The sequence below is a fragment of the Perca fluviatilis genome, chromosome 12 (genome assembly GCF_010015445.1).
Source record: "Perca fluviatilis chromosome 12, GENO_Pfluv_1.0, whole genome shotgun sequence".
Classification (NCBI taxonomy): Eukaryota; Metazoa; Chordata; class Actinopteri; order Perciformes; family Percidae; genus Perca; species Perca fluviatilis.
In genome coordinates, this window is record NC_053123.1 from 24,130,018 (window position 1) to 24,152,979 (window position 22,962).

The window sequence follows — 22,962 nt, forward strand, 5'->3', positions numbered from 1 at the left end:
TCACGTTGTATTCCTTTTATTAAAAGGCCTTTATAAACATCTATCTTATAAAATATGAACAAGAGTCACATGAATGGTTAACAAAACGCTACAGGAACGTTATAAAAAGCAAAAACCACATGAACAACATGAACACTTCGGCCCAACGCCGGCTCAACACCAGCTCCATAACGGCTCAAAGCCGCCTTACGCACAGACCCAAAAATAGAGAAATCTTTATTCTTTCAACATTTGGAATTATCCGCTGAGCATCGCCCAGGTTTGAACAAAATTGCATAGTTTCCTCCAGATTATTGCTTATTGATTATTGGTTATTGATTATTTTTACGTGATAATATGGACAATTAACGAGACATTCAGAGAGCGTCTTCTGCAGGATGAAGCGCTACAAAGAAGGTTACATCATCAGCATGACATCGTCATCGACATCATCGCCCTCATGATGAGGAGGGGTGGTAGAGCCTAATGCAGACAGAAAAAGGAAAGGAAGGATAGGAAGAAAGACAGCTATGAAATGATAGACATACACAGAACTGTCTGTCTCTCCATATAACTGTTCGTCTTTCTGTCTTCATCGGTCTCTCTGTCCTCCTCGTCCTCAGGAGTCGTGGAAAATGGCGTTCAGCTGGGCGTTCATCATCCGCTCGTGGTGTGAGTGTCCGTCAAAGCCCATCAGCCCGTCCACCTGCAGCTCGCCGCACCGCGGGTTGGACCCCCCGCCGCCATATATGGCAGGGTGTCCCCCAGCTCCACCGCCCCCATAGTGCACGCTGAAAGAGAAACTCTTGTCGTAGTCTGCAGCTGCAACGGTCTCATGCTTGAAGGACGAGAAGTTCCCGTTGATGCTGAGCGGTGGGCTGAGGGGCGGGTCAAACGCCGGGGCATCCGACACCAGGACGCCATCAAAGAAGGGCTCCATCGAGCCGTAGGGCTGACCTTTGACCTGGTGGAAGATGTGGGAGGGCTCCATGGTGCCGTAGGGCGGGCTGGGCAGGCCGGCCGTCAGCCCGGGGCTCTGGTAGGAAGAGTAGTGTCCAGGATAGGTGGCAGCACCGGCGGGGGGGAGGTGAACTGGCAGGTCGGGGGTCTGCTCCGGCAGGAAAGTCCGAGGATTCAACTGCAGGCAGCCTGCCACCAAGTTAGTGGTCGGCTGAGACAGACCTGAGAACAGAGAGACAATAATCAGTCAATACTGATCAATACACATGCTGTGTCTAAGTCTTACAGAGCTGCTAGCTGGTCTTAGTCTTGTTGTCACATGACAACATTTTTCTCTCCACTACTGTGGAGTTGTCAAGATTTTGGTGGGTTCCACTGATATTTGAATATTAAAAACCCTCCCAGGTTGAATCTACATGCCGATCACTTATCCCTACATGTCAATTTCATCAGACAGGGTTTTTGTTACCCCCGGCACATTCTGTTGCTGTAAGGTGACTGACCTTTGCAGAGCGCCTGGACGAAGCTCATGAGGTCGGGTGCCTTGCCGGAGCGCAGGACCTCACTCAGGGCCCAGATGTAGTTCTTAGCGAGGCGGAGCGTCTCGATCTTGGACAGTTTCTGGGTTTTGGAGTAACAAGGGACGATTTTCCGCAGACTCTCCAGAGCGTCGTTCAGCCCATGCATACGGTTCCTCTCCCGGGCGTTAGCTTTCATCCGACGGACCTTAAACCTGCAGAAATACAAAGACAATACAATGTTAGCTGTGTTATCAGATATAATTTCTGTAACTTCCAAGTAGTGATAATCAGCAGTCATGTGCAGCTAAACAAATGTCTGCAAACGCAAGTATTTTGGCAGCAATTGCTGCTCAATGTGCAATATGTAGTCACTCACACGGAACAGAAGACATCCACAAATAGGTTTTTAGATCATATCCTTCAAGTTTGACGGTTCTGTTTTTGTATCGTCACGAAATATCAATGATTTTGCCGCCTGCTCACATTTCAGTTTTGTCCCTTTAGAGATGATCACAATCCTGTTCCTCCGAGGATGAACCTTGTTTAATGACTGCATGACTTTTCCTCTAGCGCCACCCTCAGGACAAACTTTACATTTTTGTGCATTTTAGCTAAAAATATTAGTTTTTAAAAGACATCAATCTCCGTTCACCTCTGAATACGAGCCTTCGTCATCTTCTTCTTCTTTGGCCCTCGCCTCTTGGGTTTGTTCTCGCCATCCTCCTCCTCCTCTTCGTCCTCATCATCGTCCTCCTCTTCCTCCTCCAGCTGTTGTTGGCTGTCCTCCTCCTCCTCCTCTCCTCCTCCCTCTGAGGGGCTGTTAAGCTCCTGCTGCTCCTCCGACTCCACTGACTCCTGCTCCTCCCGCACAGATCTGGTCATGATGCTGATTCTCTGTTTGAGACTAACGGAAACAGAATAAATATGTTCTTTAAAAAACATTAAAAAACTCATTATCACACTTAATCCCTGCATGTGGAAGGCAGCTTATTAATAGAAAATAATTCAACTGCCCATTACTAGAGGCCTGGTTATGATAAATAAAAGGTTTTAAAACATGTTTTAAAAGTTATAAATAACTACCTCATTCAATAATATTTCATATTTTAAGAACAAGTGGCATTTATTGTGACATTATAATTTTTATATCACATCCTACAAGATGGGTTCGTGTTATTTATTATTCACAAATGAAAGTTAGTTTTATTGGACTTGATTTTATAATATAAAGAATTATTCCCATGAGGTCAGACCATGGCTCAGACTCAATAGTCATGGTTCATTTCTATGTGTTGAACAGAATCCGCAGGTTTAGGCTACTGATTGATGATGAACTTTTATTTTCCTGGGAATGAAATGAACAGAAACACAATAAAACATGAATTGAGCTACTGTGATTCGTGACTTAAAAGAATATACATTTTTAAATTATTGGGATTTTTAAATGCAGAAAGCTCGCAATCTGATTCAAATCGGGATCTAAAAATATAAGAAAGTTAAAACCTTAATTAATGCGGCTTTTGATATATAAAATGTATTAAAACAAATGTATGAAGTATGATTAGTCTTGTGTTTGTGCAGGAAAACATGTATAACAATAATATACTATCCTACGTAAATAAGACGGAAAATTCAATCAACAGGCTCGTTGCAACTAAAAATAACTCACCGCATTTTTTCGCTGACCAAACTGACAAATTTGACACGGGACGACTTTACAAAATGTAGGCCTATGACATATAAGACCTTTAGTTTTATATTAAATTAGAAAACCCGAAAACTGTCGCAAAAATAGTCTTCAGATTGTCCGGAAAGAAACGGAATCAGCAAATTATTCAGTTTAGTTATTGACATCGTTTCCACATTTACAGCTTTGGTCCATGTAATTAATAATTTTTTATCTGTTTAAAAGTCGTAAAATGAAGTCCGTTTGAAAAAATCATGTTTTTTTAAGGATATAGCCTACTGCGGCAGATATAATGGAGAAAAAAAAATGAAAAAAATTCACCGTTAATTAGGCCTATAATAAGGCTAGTAGACTGGAAGTAGACGCTTTTGAATAATAGGCTACACATTGTTTTTATTATTATTATTATTATTATTATTATGATAATTATTATTTCCTTCCTGTTTTCCGTTGACTGGTTACGTAAATTTTACAGATCGACAGACAGGTGGAGGTGAGCGGACATAGCCATACGGAACGGAAATAAAACAAACAACAGATAAACTGAATAAAAGACCACCAAAAATGTTTTAAATTCCAGAGAAGAAGAAACGACTGAGGGCAACAACAAATAGGCTATAATTATAAAAGAAAAATTATAAACTAAAATAAGTTTATTTCCTTACACTGATTTATTTGGATACAGACAAAACGAATTAAGTTAAATTAGCATTAATTTGGTTAATTAGCCTAATGTATCATCTTGAAGGTTAGATTACACAGAAATCCGAAGAACCAATCAGAGGAGGAATTTATCAATCAGATATTTGTTATTAATCTGTAAATGAAAAAGACCTAAGCCTACCTGTTGTAACAAGCCGCTGTTCGTCAGATCGCACGCATCCCGCGCGCTCTATGTGCGTGTCGTGTGCGTGACTGTACGTGACCTGCTCTGAGCTTTCTGAGGTGTGTGTGGGAGGATGCCGTTTTTATACTCAGCATCACACACACACACACACACACACACACACACACACACACACACACACACACCAGGGTTTGGAGGGGCAATTAGCATATTGAGGCCACGCCCTCCTGGCACGCGCCATATGGTGCGTACGTCATTAAACCGGCCCCGGGGATCACGTGACAAATCTTCCATTTATATCAGCCAAAGTGTCTGTTTTTTTTTTTTTTTTTTTTTTTTTTTTTTTTTTTTTTTTTTTTTTTTTTTTTTTTTTTTTTTTTTTTTTTTTTTTTTTTTTTTTTTTTTTTTTTTTTTTTTTTTTTTTTTTTTTTTTTTTTTTTTTCTCTCTCTCTCTCTCTTTGTGAGGAAAGTTGACCATCTGTCACCACATACAACTACACATGCGCACACAGACATCACACTCATGGAAGATTTGTGAGGTTTATCATTATTGTTGTTGTAGAATAAGAATAAGAAGACGATGATGATGATGATGATGATGAAAATATAAAATATCATAGACTTACTGTACCTCCAGATGTGGTCTGACCAATCCAGTGGCATTCTGATTGAAATGCATTCTGGGTGCATTTTTCCATTAATGTGAGTAATAATGTGAGATTACATGCTAATACCAGGTGGAGATGACTGTCTGTTCCAACTGGTTACAGGTTCAGGTGTTTTGTCAAAGTCAGTTTGTGCTTGCTCTCACCTTCACATGCAGCCATCCAATCTTACCCTATCTATATCCTCCACGTTCCACCTCTGGGATTGCTCCGTTGCTGACGAAAATTCCGCTGGTTTTCACTCATTTAGGCCGGATATCCGTTGCCTTGAGCTTCCTTTGTGTTGGCATTTTAAACTTGGTCGATTTCTGAGGACTCTGGTTAACTGCTCCTCAGATCTCTGCAGGGTAAATCCAGAGAGCTAGCTAGACTATCTGTCCAATCTGAGTTCTCTGTCGCACGACTAAAACAACTTTTGAACGTACACGTTCCACCAAAACAATTTCCTTCCCGAGGCTATTTTGCAGAGGCGCTGTTGCTCCGAACGGCGCTTAGCGCCACCCAAGACGATTGTGATTGGTTTAAAGAAATGCCAATAAACCAGAGCACGTTTTTCTCCCATCCCAGAATGCTGTTGGGACTCAGCAGACCCTCGTTTGCAGCGCCTCAACGGAGGAAGGTCTGGCAAAGCGAGACTAAGGCATCGAGCAACACCGCTGGTCTCCATAGTAGGCGGGCGAAGCTCGCGTAGTGTGTGGAGTATTCCGTCTGTAATAAAGTTCCCTGCATATTCTCAGATCTGTACCAATGTATCCCGTGGTACACGTGTGCGGTAGTTTGAATGCACATAATTGTTGTAAAAGCTGCTGAGAGACTTAGCTACTGTTTAGGATTCAAGATGGCTGACACTCGTTTTGCTTCGGCAATCTTCGGAGAAAGACGACGAGTCCAACCCCCTATGGGCGGGTTGAAAACATGCGGAAGTAGCTCCTACTATTGACTGTAGTCTATTGCCTCTGGGCAAAAATTCTTCCGATGACGCAAAAATCGCCATTTTCCATAATCGGAAGATTTTTTCCAGACCCACAATACAGAGATCTCTCGTCTCAGGGGGACATAAGGGAGGGAAGCACAGTCATTCGAAAAACCTACCGGGTTTCTACTGATACAAAGCTTAATGCTAAATCGGTGAAGTATCCCTTTAAGGTTTTAGCATAGAATTAGAATTAGAGTCAAACGGACGTTTATATTCAAATCACTAGCAGGACGTCAGAGCGGCAGCCATTTTTATGTGTACCATTGCCATTGCAAAGAACTGCTTGTAGCCATGCTAAAGGCTGGGCTCTGGATGGCTATGTTGGTCAATTCACCACTTTGGTTCAGAAAGAAATATCTCAATAATTGTTGGATGGATTTTCATGAGCTCCAGTACAGACATTCATGGTACGGATTAGTTGTAATCACTTTGATCTTCCCTTAACTTTGAGAAACACACCATTTCACACTTTTGGGGGGCTGTGTTCGACCATTTCTGCAACTTTCCTATAGGCCTACTTTAAACAAACATCACTCTTTTCTTACAACATGGTCGGACAACACGTCCTACGAACTAACTCTTTTTTAGCATCTAGCATGTTAGCCACATCAACGGCATGTTTTAAAAAAGTCAGCAGAAAATGCAGGAAACCAGTGGGCTCCACATCCACTGAGTCAGACTAGCTGCATCTATAGGCTCTGTGACCAAACAGAAAAAGCAGCGGACTTTGGATTTGGGCTGTTCTCCAGTGAAGAGGTTGCTAAGGTAATGGTAAACCGGTTGCTAGGAGGTTACTAGGCAACTTAAGAGGACCTGTGTGTCTGTCCCATCAGTGTAGATCCTGTAACAGCTAATGGTTAACACATAATCAATCTGTCTCTTTGCTGTGTTCTGTTCAGGATTAATAAAAATGAAAGATTTATCTCCGTGCCGCTCACAGAGTTTAACATGTAATGATAATACACTTTTTTTCTGTACACTTTAGTACTTCATAATGTCAAGAATAAAAGCACAGATACCCAGAACAGGTGAGGCTACAAGTCGCCATTTGATTTGATGGTTTTCCAATCAAACCAAAGGGGCAAGTGGCTTTGAGTTACAGTTTCACTGGAATAAAACAAACCAAATTACTTGATCAGTTGACAGAAACAGGAATGATGAAGAATTTGAAATTCAAACTAAACAGCAGTGAGGTGACAATTGTTCTTTAAAACAAAGTGAACAAACAGCAGAGCAACTCGCTGATGAATAAGATTATTCTGTGTAAAGTGTGTGTGTGTGTGTATTGAGAAGGTCAGATTACCCTATTCATACATAGACCGAAGCAACCAATGAAAACTCAACACACACACACACACACACACACACACACACACACACACACACACACACACACACACATATACTTAGGTCACTTTTGGGGACATAGACTTACATTAATTTCCTGGAGACTTACCCTAACCCTATACCACTACTTACCTAACCCTAAATCTTGTCCCAAATCTGGTCTTTAGTCTGAATTGTGTCCCCGAAGGTAGCCTAACAGGAACACACACACACACACACACACACACACACACACACACACACACACACACACACACACACACACACACAGAGTAAAAACTGTACAGTGATTAACTTTGTACATTTTTGATTTACAGTCAAATATTTAATTTGTCACATTTCTTAATAACACTTTACTTGAACTGTACTATCTAGCAGTCATTTAATAAATGGTTTATAACACATTTTAATGTTTAGCATGACTAACTGGAGAGACCCTTTTAACAGCATCAGGAAATGAATTATTCAAATTATGGTGGGTTTGGTTTACATGTAGATCACTTATATTTAAAATAGTTTGATCAATATCTTTGGCAGTTGTTGTATTATCACAGATCCATCAGCAGCAGAGCATCTCAGTAAAGATGATCATCATCAGTGTTTGGTTTCCATCTGGTGGTTGCATGTAGGTGCTGCAGGTAAAAACTGAGAAAAAGAAAGAAAGAAAGAAAGAAAGAAAGAAAGAAAGAAAGAAAGAAAGAAAGAAAGAATGAGAGTCTTTCTTTCTTTCTTATATATCTTATTCTTCTTTCAGACAGTGTCACATGTTTTATTGGATGATAGATAATTGGATGATACATTTTTAATAATATTTTATTTGGATGCGTAGGCTATGTGCCAGCAACAATTTATAACAATTAGCCTAATAGTTTTACGTAAGTAGTACTTTGCCTTTAACTTGTGATGGAGTAGCCTATTTTTAGACTGCGACACTTCTACTTACTGTAGCCTATAAGTAAAAGTTGTGAGTAGCCTCTTCCTCCACCCCAGTGTTTACCCCACTGTATGATTTGACTGTAATTACCGTGTAACAGTGACAGTGACAGTGAAAGAACGGTAATCCCCGTATGACCGTAGGGTGTGTGCTGACCAGTCAATCCGACAGGTGTGGCTGTTTCTCCTCCGCTGTCCGCTGCGGACACGCCCCCTCTGGTTTCAGGAAGCGGAAGCAGGAATGTTGCAGTGTTTTCAGAAAAGTTTGGAGAAGTTTGACAGTTTGGAAGCAGAGACACAAACTGCGGAGAAACATGACGGTGAGTAACTGTACCCGCTTACAGTAACGTTACTGCTACTAATACGGCATATTGTACTGCTGAATGTGATGGTGCAGCTGCTTTCGTTAGTTTCTGAGGACGCGGAGAGTTGGACTAACGTTAGGCTGCTGTCAGTCCTGTCCTCCGAGTCAAACAGCTAGAGCAGGAACAACTCAACTAGACGAACAAGTTAACTCTGAGCCTACAAGGGAAAGTTTAGTGACACATGGGAATTTAATAAAGGTGCTCACTTTTATTTTGATTTAAAAGTGCCTGATTTGATGTTCATACAGAAGATCTTTAAAGTGATTCAGATCAGATGTGTTGAAGCTGGACAGTGGTGAAGTAGCCTACATTCAATCTACTGTGCTAACTACTGTACAATTTTGGGGTCGTACTTTAATGGGAGTATTTTCTTCTTATGCCACTTTCTACTTCTACTCTACTACTTTTCATATGAGAATATTCAAATATTGTACTTTTTACTGCACTTTTATCAGACAGCTTTAGTTACTACTTGACAAATTAAGCTTGTTTGCACACAAAACATAAAGCTTATAATAATGATATTTTGTTACCCAGAAGTAGGAAATACAGCTAAAACAATTAGTCGATTGACCGCAAATTAATTGGGAACTATTTTGGTAATCGGTTAAACTTTTTTCATGTAAAACATTTTAAAACATAACATATTTTTCGCTATTTTCAATCAAGTGATTACTGGAGCATTTTTTAGCTGGCATTTTAGTTGAGAAATGATATATAACACCATTCGATTAATCAACCAATCGTTTCGGCTCTTCTACTACTAAGTTTGTTCTGTTTCCGTCTGCCGACAGCGGTACCTGAAATTCTTCTTTTTACTCTTTGGTGACATTTTTGTAAAATAACTCCTACACCAATTTTAGGGGTGTGTTCTTTGCAATGTTTTCCTTTTGAAATGTTGTGTAGTAGAGGTATGACGTAGCTTAAAATACATAGGTGCAAATACCATATACGTTTCATGACTGTACATAAAGATATTTGAGCCTTTCAGCTTCTCTTTGATTTTCCAGGGCTTCCTTGCAGTTTTATATAACAATGATGTAACAGTGACGTATAAAGGCTCCATGTCCCCACGCCCACACTGTTTAGGTCTGTTAGCAGTTAGCATTGGTCACTGTCCTTGAGATGAAGGTTCAAGTGCGTTTGCTTTGTGCAGGTTGAAGGAAACCGACTGTAAGTGTGGTTTCATTCATACAGTCATGACCTCCGAGTCTGGTTTCTTTTATAGTCGACAGTCAGTGGGTCTCCTTCTCTCAAAGACATTTGATCACGATGATATAAAACAGAGAAAAGCATCCCTTGCCTTTTTAAAAAAGTACTCTATTGCAAGAGCGCCAGTGATGGAGGATGTATTCAGATCATTTAAGTAGTACTAATGTCGGTTGAGGTGGAGCTAATTCTGAACTATTTTGTATAGGACTGCAACTAATGATTATTTTAATTATGGATTCATCTGTAGATTATTTCTTTGATCAATAATAAAAATGGAGATTTGTCTTTCACAAATACCCAGAGCATATAGTGACACCTTCACAATGTTTTGTGAAGATGTTTTGTCCTACCAATAGTACAAACCTCAAAAATATTGAAAGTTGAATTAAAATAACTAAAGTAAAAGCAGCAAATACTCACATTTGAGAGGCTGGAACCATGAAATGTTTGGCATTTTGATAAATTACCTTAACAATTAATCTATTATCCAAATAGTTTTTGATTACTGACAGAGTTTGATGATGTTGACGTATTTGACTGTATTTCAGTGTGAAGGTCTTAACTACTACAGTACATGTTGAGATTTAGGCTAGTCATTAAAGTGCTGTTGAATGTGGTTATATTTAAGATAGACTTCTGAAAAGATAGAGCTGAAACAATTAATAGTAGGCTGTAATTAATAATCATTATTACCCATTATTAACATCACCTAGTTCCGGCTTCTCAATTATAAGCATTAGCTACTTTTGCGTGTCTTAAGTGATAGTAAACTAAATATTTTTAGTAGGGCTGGGCGATATGGAGAAAATCAAATATCAAGATATTTTTGACCAAATACTTAGATACCACTATTACGACAATATTGTAGGGTTGACAATTTGTGCTTGGTGGATATAATGACTAAGTGGGTAAAGGCAAATAATAGAACAGCTAGAACAGTCTGGTAGGTTCAGAAAATGACTTCACTTTACTGTAATGTAGCCTGTAAAACCAGGAAAAGACAACACTTAGCTATGTCATATTACGATATTACAATATCCAAAATCTGAGACGATATCTAGTCACATATCACGATATTGATATAATATCGATATATTGCCCAGCCTTAATCTTTAGGTTTTGGACGGTTGGTTGAACAAAACAAAATGTGGCCATTTTCTGCCATTTTATAGACTAAAACAAACCTATTTTTAGATGTTTTGATGCTTTTCTCCACTATGAAAACGTATCTCTATTAAATCCTTTAATAACTATCCAATAATCCAAACTAAACACAGCTGCTGTTCTCTGTAAATAACAGCACTACAAACTCTGTATGGCCTCCTTTAAGCCCACAGGAGTGTTGATACTTAAAGAGAGATGTTGGGTTGACGGATGACTAAAAAGGACTGAGAGGGTGAAAAAGAGGCTACTGGTGGCTGCAGAGCATACTTTCTCTGCACACTCTGTCTGTGTGTTGTTGTTTGTTTAGCATTTACAAAAGAAATCTAAAAATAATTCTTCTCTCTCTCTCTCTCTCTCTCTCTCTCTCTCTCTTTCTGTATCTCGACAGGAAGTTGTTCTGTCATTCATCCTAAACACTTGTTTCCTGTTTCACACATTCTCATTTAAATTTGGCTGCATGTTCTTTTTTTTTCTTCCTCTTCGTCTCCATCCTTCTCCTCCAGTCAGTGACTCCATATGGATCATTATTCTATTTTTACGTCCATGCTTTAGTTTCCTCCTCCCATTAGCTCATATTGTAATCTTGAGTTTTATTTTAGTAAATTACTTTGTGGCTGAATCCCAACTCATGTTAGCAACCATGTAACCTTATTAGCTATTATTACATTTCTGTGTATGAACAGTGCTCAGACTTCCTCAGTAGTAAACTGTGATCTTGTTCCTGTTGGTGTCAACTGATGGCCGGCTGCCGGGGCTCAGCCAGCCTTTTGCCTGTGAAACTGAACTGATGGAGTTAGTGCCAAAATGTAAATGGACTGCATTTATATAGCGCTTTTCTAGTCTTAACGACTAGTCAAAGCGCTTTTACATAGTACAGGCACCTTTAGCCTCTTTCCGACCAAGTAGTTACTAGAATGTAGTTTTAGGAACAGTCCACTTCTAAACAGTTCTACTAACTACTCTCTCCCAAAACCGTTTTTTTTCCATTTGCATTCGCATTGGCCAAGTGGCCATAGGAACTGGTAGGAGGGGTAAGGGAGTGACGCAAGCATGGCAACAGTCTTTATAGCGTCTTTATAGGATCCTCATAACGGAGTTCGAACGGCGGCGTTTAAAGACTAGGCTGGAATACTTAACAGAGAAACACAGAAGACGAAGGCTCGAGCGTAATTTGATCCTAATTAATATGATGGAAGAAGATAGAAGAGCAGAGCGCAACAGGCAAACGAAACGACGGGTAAGTTTAACTAGCATTAACAATTAGCTGGTTGAATGCGTGATGTTTATCTAATGAGTTATCATACGTGGCGAATTGCAACAGACAGTGAAGACGTTGCTAGGTCACTAAGGGTTCCTATGCGGAAAAGGGAAAAGACCCTGCCCTGAAGTAGGAAGTTACAGGAACTGCAGTCAATGGAACTTAATAATCCCCAAATTGGTCCAATCGGAACAATTCTAGGAACGTTATGTTCTAGGAACTGCAAAAATCCCTCCGGTCGGAAAGAGGCTATTCACACATTCACACACTGGTGGCCGAGTCTGCCATACAAGGTGCCACCTGCTCATCAGCTAAACATTCGTGCACATTCACACACCGATGGCACAGCATCGGGAGCAATTCGTGGTTCAGTGTCTTGCCCAAGGACACAGCCCCAGAAATTGGAACAACTGCTACTGTACTAGGCCTGCACGATTCGGGGAAAAATATGAATCATGATTTTTTAGCTTAGAATTGATATCACGATTCTCTGCCACGATTTTTTTCTCATGAAGTGTAATGTTTATTGCACACATGAACCATGACAAAAAACAAACAAATTGGCAGTACCAAACATAGATTTATTTTTGGCACCTATAGCACATTGCGCATCACCACAAGCCTGTAAACATAGAGGCTTCAATAAATAAAGAAAATAAAGTACATACTGGCCATTTAAGTACAGTAGCCTACCGAAAATAGCGACATATAACACATCGCGAATAGGAGTGAATCGAGATCGCGATTTTATAACGATTTATCGTGCAGGCCTATACTGTACTAATGTTTATTTTTATGAATGAAACAATTAATCTGTTGATTATGTTTACAAAAAGCAGCAAATCCTCATATTGTATATAAACTGTATATGCTTACACTAAAAACCTTAAAGGTTTAGTAATCAAGTAGTCAATCAAAAGAAAATTAATCATCAGCGTTCTTGACAGTCTAATTGTTTAACTCATTTATCAAGCAACAAGAATACAGCAATGCTAGCAGCTCTGTGAGGCTGTACTTAGTTACAGTCATAGAAATGAATGGGCACAGTGATGCTTTGACCTAAATGCTAATGTAAACATGCTAACAATGACAATGCTAACATGCTAATGTTTACAGAAATGTTTACCATGTGAGTGTACTAAACACAGTACAGCTGTGGCTGATGTGAATGTCAAACCAAGACATTTGAAAACGTCACCTTTGACTGTCTGAGATTCTGTTGGGTATTCTCTGCTATTTACTATTTTACAGAATAAAAGATTAATACATTAATCTGAAACCTAAATCGACACCATTACAGCTCTAAAAATCATATCTGAAAAATGTCGTGTCTTGGCAGAAACTCATTTAAAACTTCAACACTGAATGATTTCATTCCAGCGGTGACAGTTCTTAGAGATAAATCCTGTTGAGAGCATACAGTGTGTATGTAATGTGTTTTTTCAGACATCACGTTATTGCTGATCATTTTCTAAATCATAATTTTTTTAGATTGACCTCCTTCAATCCAGGCAGCCTCTGGTTTCAGTTCATTCCTATAATAAATCAACTTGCAGAGACTTAAAGCTTGTTTCGGACAGATGATCCATCAAAGTCAACATTTACTCACCTAGGCTTATACTTTTTTGTAGGTAATGTTTCATGTATCATTGTGTAGCAACTGTTTGGGAAAACTCCCTGTTGGTGTGTTGAAGGACACTTGGACATGTCAGAGATGAACTGCTGAAAAGTAAACACATAACTCACATGATCACTTTCATGAGGGGTGGAAAAGTATTCAGATTCTTTACTTAAATACAAGTAGCAACACCACAATGTCCTGCACTTAATCGCCTACTAAGTATAGAAATATTATCAGCAAAATGTACTTTAAGTGTCATCATTATGCAACAGAACGGTTCCTATGAGTGTTATATTATTCTAAATAGTAGGCTCTTTGATTATTTTTACTGATGCTTAAATGTTGCAGTTGGTCGAGATGGAGCAAATATAACTATTATATTCTGTAGCATTGCATCAATATTTTATTTACTGATCATATGTGTTGTCAGTAAAATCACAATCATAATCTGAAACTGTGAAATAAATTACGTGGACATGGAGTAAAAAGAACATTTAGGGATAATCCTAAAAAAGAATTTTGGGCCCGACCATAGACATTAGTTATTGATACCAAGTCTGATTCTATACTGGTAAGCTGCAACCGAAAATACTGAAGGCGCTTATTCAAAGCAAGCAATGGTAATTGAAAGTTTAACTAGTAGAATGACACTCCTAAACTTATTGGATTTGTTGGAACTACAAAAAAACTAACTCACAATTGTACAGTAATGTTACAGAGATCCTTTACTTACGTAAAAGTAGAAATACCATAGTCTAGAAATACACCATTACAAGTAAAAGTCCTGAATTAAAGTATTGTAAGTATTATCAGCTAGTTGCACTTAAATTATCAAAATTAAAAGTTGTCATTATGCAGAATGGCTCTTTTCACGGTGGTATGTTATTATAGAATATTATTCTGTTTTTATCACTAGCAAATAATATATGAAAATAATATATATAAGAGCATTTTAATGTTGAGGTTTGTCAACGTGGATCCAATTTTAGATGCGTTGTATACCACCATGTAGATTAATAGCCCAGTGCTTTATCATCATGTTTTTTTATGTAAAAAGTAACTAATAACTATAAAAGTTAAATAAATGTAGTGGAGTTAAAACTACAAGATTTCCCTCTACAATATTTTCATCTAGTGGAGTAGAAAAATAAAGTAGCATAAAATGAAAATACTCAAGTAAAACACAAATGTCAAAATTGTGCAGTACAGCAGCTCAAACCTCAGCTTAAGGACAAATGGCTATATTTACTTTCCACCAGTGATTTTGTGTGTGTGTGTGTGTGTGTGTGTGTGTGTGTGTGTGTGTGTGTGTGTGTGTGTGTGTGTGTGTGTGTGTGTGTGTGTGTGTGTGTGTGTGTGTGTGTGTGATCTCAGCTGGTCTCAGTGTGGGTAACTTGGTCATTAATAATTAAAGCCACTTCTCATTTCAACACAAAACGTGTCCCACGTGAACACACCACTATTCATTTAGAGCACATGGTCTTATTGAGTGCATATTTCTATTAACAGCAATATTCCACATTTTATTGCTTTGCATGCCATGTATTATGTGCTTCTGTGTTGCATGTGTTTGTATCTAGCAATGTAGCATACTTGTCCTTTATTATATATTTATTTAACGATAATATTCATTATTCTATTATTATTAATAATATTATTGCTCTGCATACTTACTTAAACTAATACAATAACTTTAAATTTATATTGTATTATTCTTTTTTAGTGTGACTTTGTAACATCTGTCCAGGGACTACACATAAAAAAAGCCTTCTGACCTACTCTGCCACATTTACAGAATTGTTTATTAATGTGCACTGTTCCTGTTAAATAAACCAACCAATAAAAAAATGAGGGAATAAAAATAATTCTCCCTTTGTCTCTCTCTCCAGGTGTGTTACCTGCTGCTGATGTTGCTGTAGAGTCGTCAGTCTCCTCTGACTGACTGACTGACTGACTGGCCTCAACCAGACACACAGAAAGGCAGATATGGAGAGTGGATCTCTGGAAATGGACACCAGCACTGCTCCAGGTGGGCCATCTTACTTAAACAGTTGAAATGGTTAAAAAATAAATATAACTAAAGATTAATGCTAACTAAAAGTAATGGACATAAGTATCGAATAGAAATAGTTGATGAAAAAAATGGATAAACATTTGAAACAATTAGTTAAAAGTAACGGACAAACAGTTAAAACAATAAGTTAAAAGTAACTGATAAACAGTTGGAGTAATTAGCTAAAAGTAACGGATCAACAGTTGGAATAATTAGCTAAAAGTAATGGATCAACAGTTGGAGTAATTAGCTAACAGCATTGGATGAACAGTTGGAATAATTAGCTGAAAGTAACCGATCAACAGTTGGAATAATTAGCTAGCTAGCTAACAGTACGATGCTTTCGAATGTCGGCGCAAGTGCTTCGGTCCTAGACGCATCACTGTCGTGCCAATAATGACGTTAAATCAAACCCTCGAGTGTAATATTGCGATTATACAACAACGGTTACCAACTAAATAAAAGTTATAATCAAACTGTATTCATATTGTGGGGTAATTCGCTCTCAAAATAAAAAAAACAACATAGATGATTTCTAGGCCCTCCCTGTTTAGTCAGCTAACGTTAGCTTTGTAGAGATCGTGGGATTTCCCAAACTGAATAATTAAATAATATATAAATATATAGCTACACCAAACTGCTTTGCTAGCTAGGTCTATACTGTTATAACTAGCTAACTAAGATATCTGCTGAAAACAATATTTTTTCCATGGATAGATTTAGATAATAAACGTCTGCGAACTTCAAACAACAGAGACGATTTCCTGTCCCTGTAAAATGTTAAAGGTCCCATGGCATGAAAATTTCACTTTGAGGTTTTTTAACATTAATATGAGTTCCCCCAGCCTGCCTATGGTCCCCCAGTGGCTAGAAATGGCAATAGGTGTAAACCGAGCCCTGGGTATCCTGATCTGCCTTTGAGAAAATGAAAGCTCAGATGGGCCGTTCTGGAATCTTCTCCTTATGAGGAGCAAGGTTACCTCCCCTTTCTCTGCTTTGCCCACCCAGAGAATTTGGCCAACCCATGGGAGAGAGGCATCATGGATTTCAAATGAGCAAAGTGGCAGTTGGTCAAGGCCACACCCCCACCCTCCACCTTGTCCCCCCCTCTCTCCTCCTCAATAGCTACAGACACAGAAATGGCACATCCTAAGGAAAGCTCATTGTGGGACTGGCTCTAGTGGCTGGAATTCTGCACCAAGGCTGAATTTCGGGAAAGAGACTTCAGATACAGTATTAAGGGACCACTAAGGTCTATATAAAAGCATCCAAAGAGCACCATGTCATGGGACCTTTAACGTTACTCAGCCAGCTAGATTAAGCTAACATTTGCTTTGTAGAGATAGTGGGATTTTCCAAACTGAATAACTACCACACATATAAACACCAAACTGCTTTGCTAGCTCAATGTTGTTGTAACTAAGATATCTGCTGAAAATATTTTTTTTTTCCATTGACAGATATAGCTAGCTAGCTCCTATACGTCCGCGAAAATCACATTTAGCAGCTATTTTCAAGATAGCGCTAGCACAGCTGACCCAAAACATTTCCAGTGAAAGTTAAATTCAGAGTGTTGCAACAAATAAGTCTTTTGATCCGATGAATCACTTTATATTGCTACTAGTTGGAGAGCTTTTGTGTGTTTCCACTGTGGTTCCTGTATTACTTAGCAACATGAATACAAATGTTTTGAAATTGATTTTTATTTCATCTCTGTAATGTTGACACAGAAATTGCGCAGTAGTATTTTGAGTGATGCGCCAGGTGTGCTCAAATGGCTGTGGGTGTGCTGTCATGCTGATTTGAGCACGTTCTAAATGTGTAGTTGACCAATTAGATTGCCTCGGATTACTCTACTTGTTGTATAATAATGGACAAAGATCCTCTATCTATACTAAACTGTCTCTGTAATGGATAAACAGTTGGAATGGTTAGCTAAAAGTGGATAAGCTGTTGGTTTTATAAGCTAACAATAATGGATTTAAACAGTTAGGATAATTAGTTAAGTTAACGGATAAACAGTTGAAATGGTTAGCTAAAAGTAACAGATAAACAGTTTAGGTCTGCAACTAACGATTATTAATAATTGATTAATCTGTCGATTATTTTCTTGATGAATTGATTAGTTGTTTGGTCTATAAAATGTCAGTAAAGGGTGAAAAGTGTTGATCAGCCCAAGATGACGTCCTCAAAGGTCTTGTTTTGTCTACAACTCAAAGATTTACTGTCAGAGGAGTTAAGGAACTAGAAAATATTAACATTTAAGAAGCTGGAATCAGATAAATGTAACTTTTTTCATTAAAATATGACTCAAACCGATTCATTGACTATCAAAATAGTTGTCAATTAATTTAATAGTTGACAACTAATCGTCATTATGTTGCATTTTGTTTTACTCAACTGCTGTGTTTTTGTATTCAGTCAGTTGTAGTTTTTGTTTGTCAGGGTGAAGACCTGCCAAACCTGATTGATGACTTTATAGTAGGCAGGCTGTCTGACAGATTGTTTGCTTTATTGATCCTCAGATCCAAGTGTGCAGTCAGACCACCGCTTAGCCGGCCTGCGGCGTCGGGCCTGGGCCCAGAGTAGGGACTCCATCTGGCAAGAATCAGAAGCAGAGAGCTGTGACCCCCAGGGGTCCCAACAGAACGTAATGGATGGGGAAGAACAAAGACCCTCAGAAGAACCAGGTTAGACTGAGCTCAGATGTCACCAATGTTGTAACTGGGGATATATGAACAATCGTAAATGTTTACTGTATTCCTAAAAAGCTAAATATTTCACATTAACCCTATTTGCTTAGAATATCTAATTTTCTGCTGCCACCTTAGCTGGGTGCCAAAGTCAGTGCTGCATACTGCCCCTTATCAAACAATTTCATGTTATCCTAGTTATGTAAGTATGTCTGTTGATAAGCAACAAGAAATTGCAGAACAGAAAAGCAGTTGGTACAGTGTATTTGAGGTAACTTAGAAACTAAATACTTTCTTCAGACTTAAAAGATGTAGGCGAAGGTGTAGTACATCACGCCTACCATATTTACAATAAACAGCCTATGTTGAAACTTGTGAATAATGCTAAATATATTCAGTTCTTCATTACAACTGTTCCATAAATTCATCCCTTTAACTGAAATACATTAATTCTCCCTCTTTGTTTTAGCTATAGTAGAGTTTGGTTGGTTGGTCCAGACTAAGATCTCTCAAAAACTATTGGATAGAGTGTCTAAAAAATTTTGTACAGATATCCATGGTTCCCAGAGGGTTATTTTGGTGACCCCCTGACTTTTCCTCTAGCGCCACCATGAGGTTGACATTTGTTAAATGGATTGCTAGAAATTTGTCTCCTGTGTATAAATTGTAATTACTTTGGTGTTTCCCTAATATTCCATTTAGCACCATCATTAGGTCAAAATTATAATTTGTTTAAAGTGCTCATATTATGCTTTTTTTGGCTTTTTCCCTTTCCTTTATTGTGTTCTGTATCTTTTTGTGCACGTTATAGTTTTACAAAGTGAGAAAGTCCAAAGTCCACCCCAAAGGTACTTACCATCTTCCAGAGAAAACACGGTTCACAAACTGCTCCAAACAGCTCTATTGTAGTCCAGGCTTTACTTCCGTGACAAACGTGCGTCACTTTGTAACACACGTTATAATGCTCACCTAGCTGCTAGTGTGGCCAGCCCTCATACTCTGCAACTGACTGGCTAGCAGTGTTTACCTAGCTACTGCGCATGTGCAACTCCCAACAAAGATGGAACAGAAGTGCGATGCCTTTTGAAAATTAAACCACATAAAGCTATTTTGGTACAACCTCTAAATACAATTATGAACCTGAAAATAATATGAGCACTTTAATACTGTACTTTGGTTTATGGCAAAAAAACTAATGACGTTTGCAACAGCCTCAGCTGTACTTTTTAGCTGACGCTAATTAGCAAATGTTATAATGCTAACACGCTAAACTAAAATGGTGAACACGGTAAACAGTATAACTTGTAAACATCAGCATGTTTGCATTGTCACTGTGAGCATAATAGCATGCTGACGTTACCATTAAGCTCAAAGTACAGCTGTGCCAAATACATCCTCACCGCGCCACTGCCGTTGCGTCAGACTCTTAGTCTTGTTTGAACATGCACAATCCTCTTAAGTCTGTAAAAGGATTTTTTTCTTTGATAAATAATTATGTTTGTCATTCAAGCAAAAATGCCAAACATTCACTGGTTCCAGCTGTACAAACAATTTAAGATGTGACACTTGGTGCAGGGAAACTTTGATGGGCATTTTTCACTAAACAACTAATTGAAAAGATAATGGACTGATTAAATGATGATGAAAATAATGAATAGCTGCAGCCACAGCAGTAGGAACAGGAACTAACAGGCCTGCTGGCACTGTGACTATAATCAGCCGAAATGTTGAGTTATATCCTGAAGTCTGGCGTGCTGTAATGCTTTTATAGCATGTTGTAACCACTGTAGCACACAGAATCTGCTGGCTTATTGCTTTAACACGCTCATCCGTCTCTCTCTCTGTCAGGGCGGGTTCCTAACAAGATCACAAGCTGGCTGATTGAATGCAGGTACAGTATCCATTCACCACCTGATTAAAGGACCATACCAATGTTTTTTGGTGTCCTGTTTTAGCCCGTTTGTTACATGTCATATGTGATTTTTCTAATCATTCTGCACTTGATGATATTTTTTGAAAAGCCGAGAAATGATGACTGCAGCCTGTTGCTGAAAGTTGATTTTCTTAGAAATGAACTGAAACTAGTGAATCAATCACAAACTGATGGATGATTTGAAAATGATTTGCAGGAATGTACAGTAAACAGACTTACTAGTTCAAGGACTGCAATATGAAACATATTATTATTATAGGATATAGTCCTTAAAATCCTGAGTGACTGGTTGAGTGGCTAACTGGTTTTCTTGTCAACTGGTTTACTGATATGTTTTCGTGGTGTCTGAAGGTGTGTGTTTAGTAGTGGTGTTATCAGCTGCTGACACACACACACATACACACACACACACACACACACACACACACACACACACAAAGGGAGCAGACCAACGCCCAGAGATAGGGCACATAGAGCTGTTGAGGCAAAGAAGGAAAGAAAGACGCAGGAAGAAGATGAAAAGAAAGGCAGAAAAAAAGGAGAGTAAACAGAGGAGGGGTTTCTCCTGCTAAGTCAACACTGTTATCACACGCAGACACAGTTTTCACTGCTGTCACTCACAACCCTGTGACCCTACAGCGCTCTGACGTGTCCTCTGTAATGTCACTGTGGTAACATGACCAGCAGAATCAGAATCACAGGTTACCATAGCAACATCCACAGGGCAGGGGCTTGAGGCCAACATGGCTGCCGGTGAAAAGTGGAAGGATTAGCAAACACAGCTGGTTACACAACCATCCATTTGTGTGTGTTAACTGGTGGCATGAAGTTTGTCCCATTGATAAGAGTGGCAGGTTGTGTAACAGCTCTGTGTTCTCAGTGTCCGGCTGCAGAGAGCAGCTCAGACCTGCTAGCTTACTGCTACTGTCAACTTGCCTGATCTGTCAGCTAGTTAGCCTGGGACGACTAGTCTGGTCAGTAGGACACCTGGGATGGGTAACAAAAACAGGATTTATCCTGGGATATTTAGTCTAGCCTGGTCAGTAGTGGACTTCAATAAATAGTCTGGTCTGAGGAGTTTGCCTGGATTAGTAAGCCTTCACCTGACAGGCAGTTACTGCTGGGATAGTTAGCCTTAGTCCAACATGAAGTTAGCATTGAGATAGGTTGCCTTGGTCTGACCAAGATTCATCCTGGGATAGTTAGCCTAATAGGCACTTTGCCTGGGTTAGTTAGATTGACTGACAGTTAATGCTGAGATAGTTAGCCTTCACCTGACAGGCAGTTAGCACTAGGAAAGTTAGCCTTAGCCTGACAGGCAGTTAGCCTCCGTTACTTAGCCTTAGCCCGACAGGAAGTTAGCCTGTGTTACTTAGCTTTAGCCTGACAAGCAGTTAGTCTGTGTTACTTAGCTTTAGCATGACAGCCAGTTAGCGCTTAGATAGTGGACCTTTACCTGACAGGCAGTCAGCTTGGGGCTCAATTTTCCTTAAACTATTCTTTAACATTGGATTAGTAGATGCCTTAGCCTAGTCTTGATTGCCAGACCTATTTCCACAGTGCTGTGTCAGCACTGGAGAATGATCTGGCTATAATGCTTATCTATTCTGGGATAGGAAAAAAAAAGCTGTGACTTGTTTGTATTTCTTTAATCCATCACAACCGTTCTAGATGGCGCTAAGCCCCAATAGCGGAGATAGCGGACGGAGAGGGACATGCCAGATGTCAGGCTTTATCCCAGCGATGTACATCCATTTTGTCAGACTAGCCTTAGACTGACAGGCAGTTATCTTGGGATAGTTAGCTTAAGCCAGACTAGGAGGTATACTGAGCCATATCCTGTTAAGTAGATTACCTAAAATACTTTGCCATAGCCTGATAGGCAGTTATCTTAGGATAGTTAGCCTCAGCTTGAAAAGTTGTGATAGTTAGTGTAGCCTGGTCAGGACTTAGCATTGCTAATGAGCATTGCACAATCAGGAATTGGCTTTGGATAGTTAGTTTCATATATACAATGGGTTAGTTTGCTGGTATAGTTTGCTTTATATCAACCAGGAATTAGTCTGGACTCTGGAATAAATTTGCTTTATTTCAATCAGGGGTTGGCATGGGATTATTACCCTCTGGAGTTAGCCTGGGATAAATAGTGTAGCCTGGTTGTTGTTGTTGTTGTTGGCGAACTTTGCCTGGTTAGGACTATGCTTAAAGGTATTTTAAGCTAGCCCAATGTAGCAGTAGGATACCAGTAGATGAGAATTAAGGGCAAAAGACACCGGCATCAAATATTTTGGTAGTCTTTTGGATGTTTATGTTTTTAATGGTCAGTTTATGGTTTGGGTTGATATTTAACTCTCTGTCTTTTTGTCTCTTGTCCAGGACTCCCCTCGGAGCCTCTTTAGATGATCAGAGTGCTTCTCCAAGCAGAGGTAATCCACATTTTCTGTGTGTGTTGTTTGTATACCGTACATTACATTGTGAGGACCCCAACCTGATAGGACATGTTCTGGGGATGTTGGTTCATGACTAAATATTTGCAACTAGTCATCACAACTTGTTTTTAAAATTTAGATTTAGTTTTGTTTAACGCTATGAACGTGTTGGGTGGCCTTCTCTATCAACACAGAGACTTCAACACTGGCATTTTTTAAACTACATTATTGCTATTTATCTTAGTTCACTTCGTTGGTATTTGAGTTTGGAAACAATGTAATAAATTTCAATGCAAAGAATTGTAATGGAAGTTATGTG

General features: G+C 39.1%; 2 protein-coding genes across 2 annotated transcripts; one reads left to right on the forward strand and one right to left on the reverse strand.

The window, feature by feature from the left end:
* neurod1 (neuronal differentiation 1) lies at nucleotides 1-4,124 on the reverse strand. Its single transcript, XM_039817452.1, has 4 exons — nucleotides 3,992-4,124; nucleotides 2,113-2,364; nucleotides 1,443-1,672; nucleotides 1-1,161 (listed from the first exon to the last, which is right to left on the reverse strand). The coding sequence occupies exons 2-4, from the start codon at nucleotides 2,340-2,342 to the stop codon at nucleotides 599-601; spliced, it is 1,023 nt and encodes a 340-aa protein (XP_039673386.1). The 5' UTR covers nucleotides 2,343-2,364; nucleotides 3,992-4,124; the 3' UTR covers nucleotides 1-598.
* Nucleotides 4,125-8,109: 3,985 nt separating this feature from the next.
* Nucleotides 8,110-22,756, forward strand: LOC120569576 (protein ITPRID2-like). The gene is made up of 5 exons (XM_039817456.1): nucleotides 8,110-8,235; nucleotides 15,425-15,564; nucleotides 18,114-18,278; nucleotides 20,130-20,172; nucleotides 22,591-22,756. The coding sequence occupies exons 2-5, from the start codon at nucleotides 15,522-15,524 to the stop codon at nucleotides 22,739-22,741; spliced, it is 402 nt and encodes a 133-aa protein (XP_039673390.1). The 5' UTR covers nucleotides 8,110-8,235; nucleotides 15,425-15,521; the 3' UTR covers nucleotides 22,742-22,756.
* The last annotated feature ends 206 nt before the right edge of the window (nucleotides 22,757-22,962 follow it).

What these genes read in the sequence shown, in the direction of transcription:
- neurod1 (XM_039817452.1), bottom strand. Translation starts at nt 2,342, where the DNA reads ATGACCAGATCTGTGCGGGAGGAGCAGGAGTCAGTGGAGTCGGAGGAG. An exon ending in ACGAAGGCTCGTATTCAGAG is followed by an intron (nt 1,673 to 2,112) that starts GTGAACGGAGAT and finishes GTATTTCTGCAG; the next exon opens with GTTTAAGGTCCGTCGGATGA. An exon ending in CGTCCAGGCGCTCTGCAAAG is followed by an intron (nt 1,162 to 1,442) that starts GTCAGTCACCTT and finishes CTCTGTTCTCAG; the next exon opens with GTCTGTCTCAGCCGACCACT.
- LOC120569576 (XM_039817456.1), top strand. Translation starts at nt 15,522, where the DNA reads ATGGAGAGTGGATCTCTGGAAATGGACACCAGCACTGCTCCAG. An exon ending in GGACACCAGCACTGCTCCAG is followed by an intron (nt 15,565 to 18,113) that starts GTGGGCCATCTT and finishes ATTGATCCTCAG; the next exon opens with ATCCAAGTGTGCAGTCAGAC. An exon ending in AGCTGGCTGATTGAATGCAG is followed by an intron (nt 20,173 to 22,590) that starts GTACAGTATCCA and finishes TCTCTTGTCCAG; the next exon opens with GACTCCCCTCGGAGCCTCTT.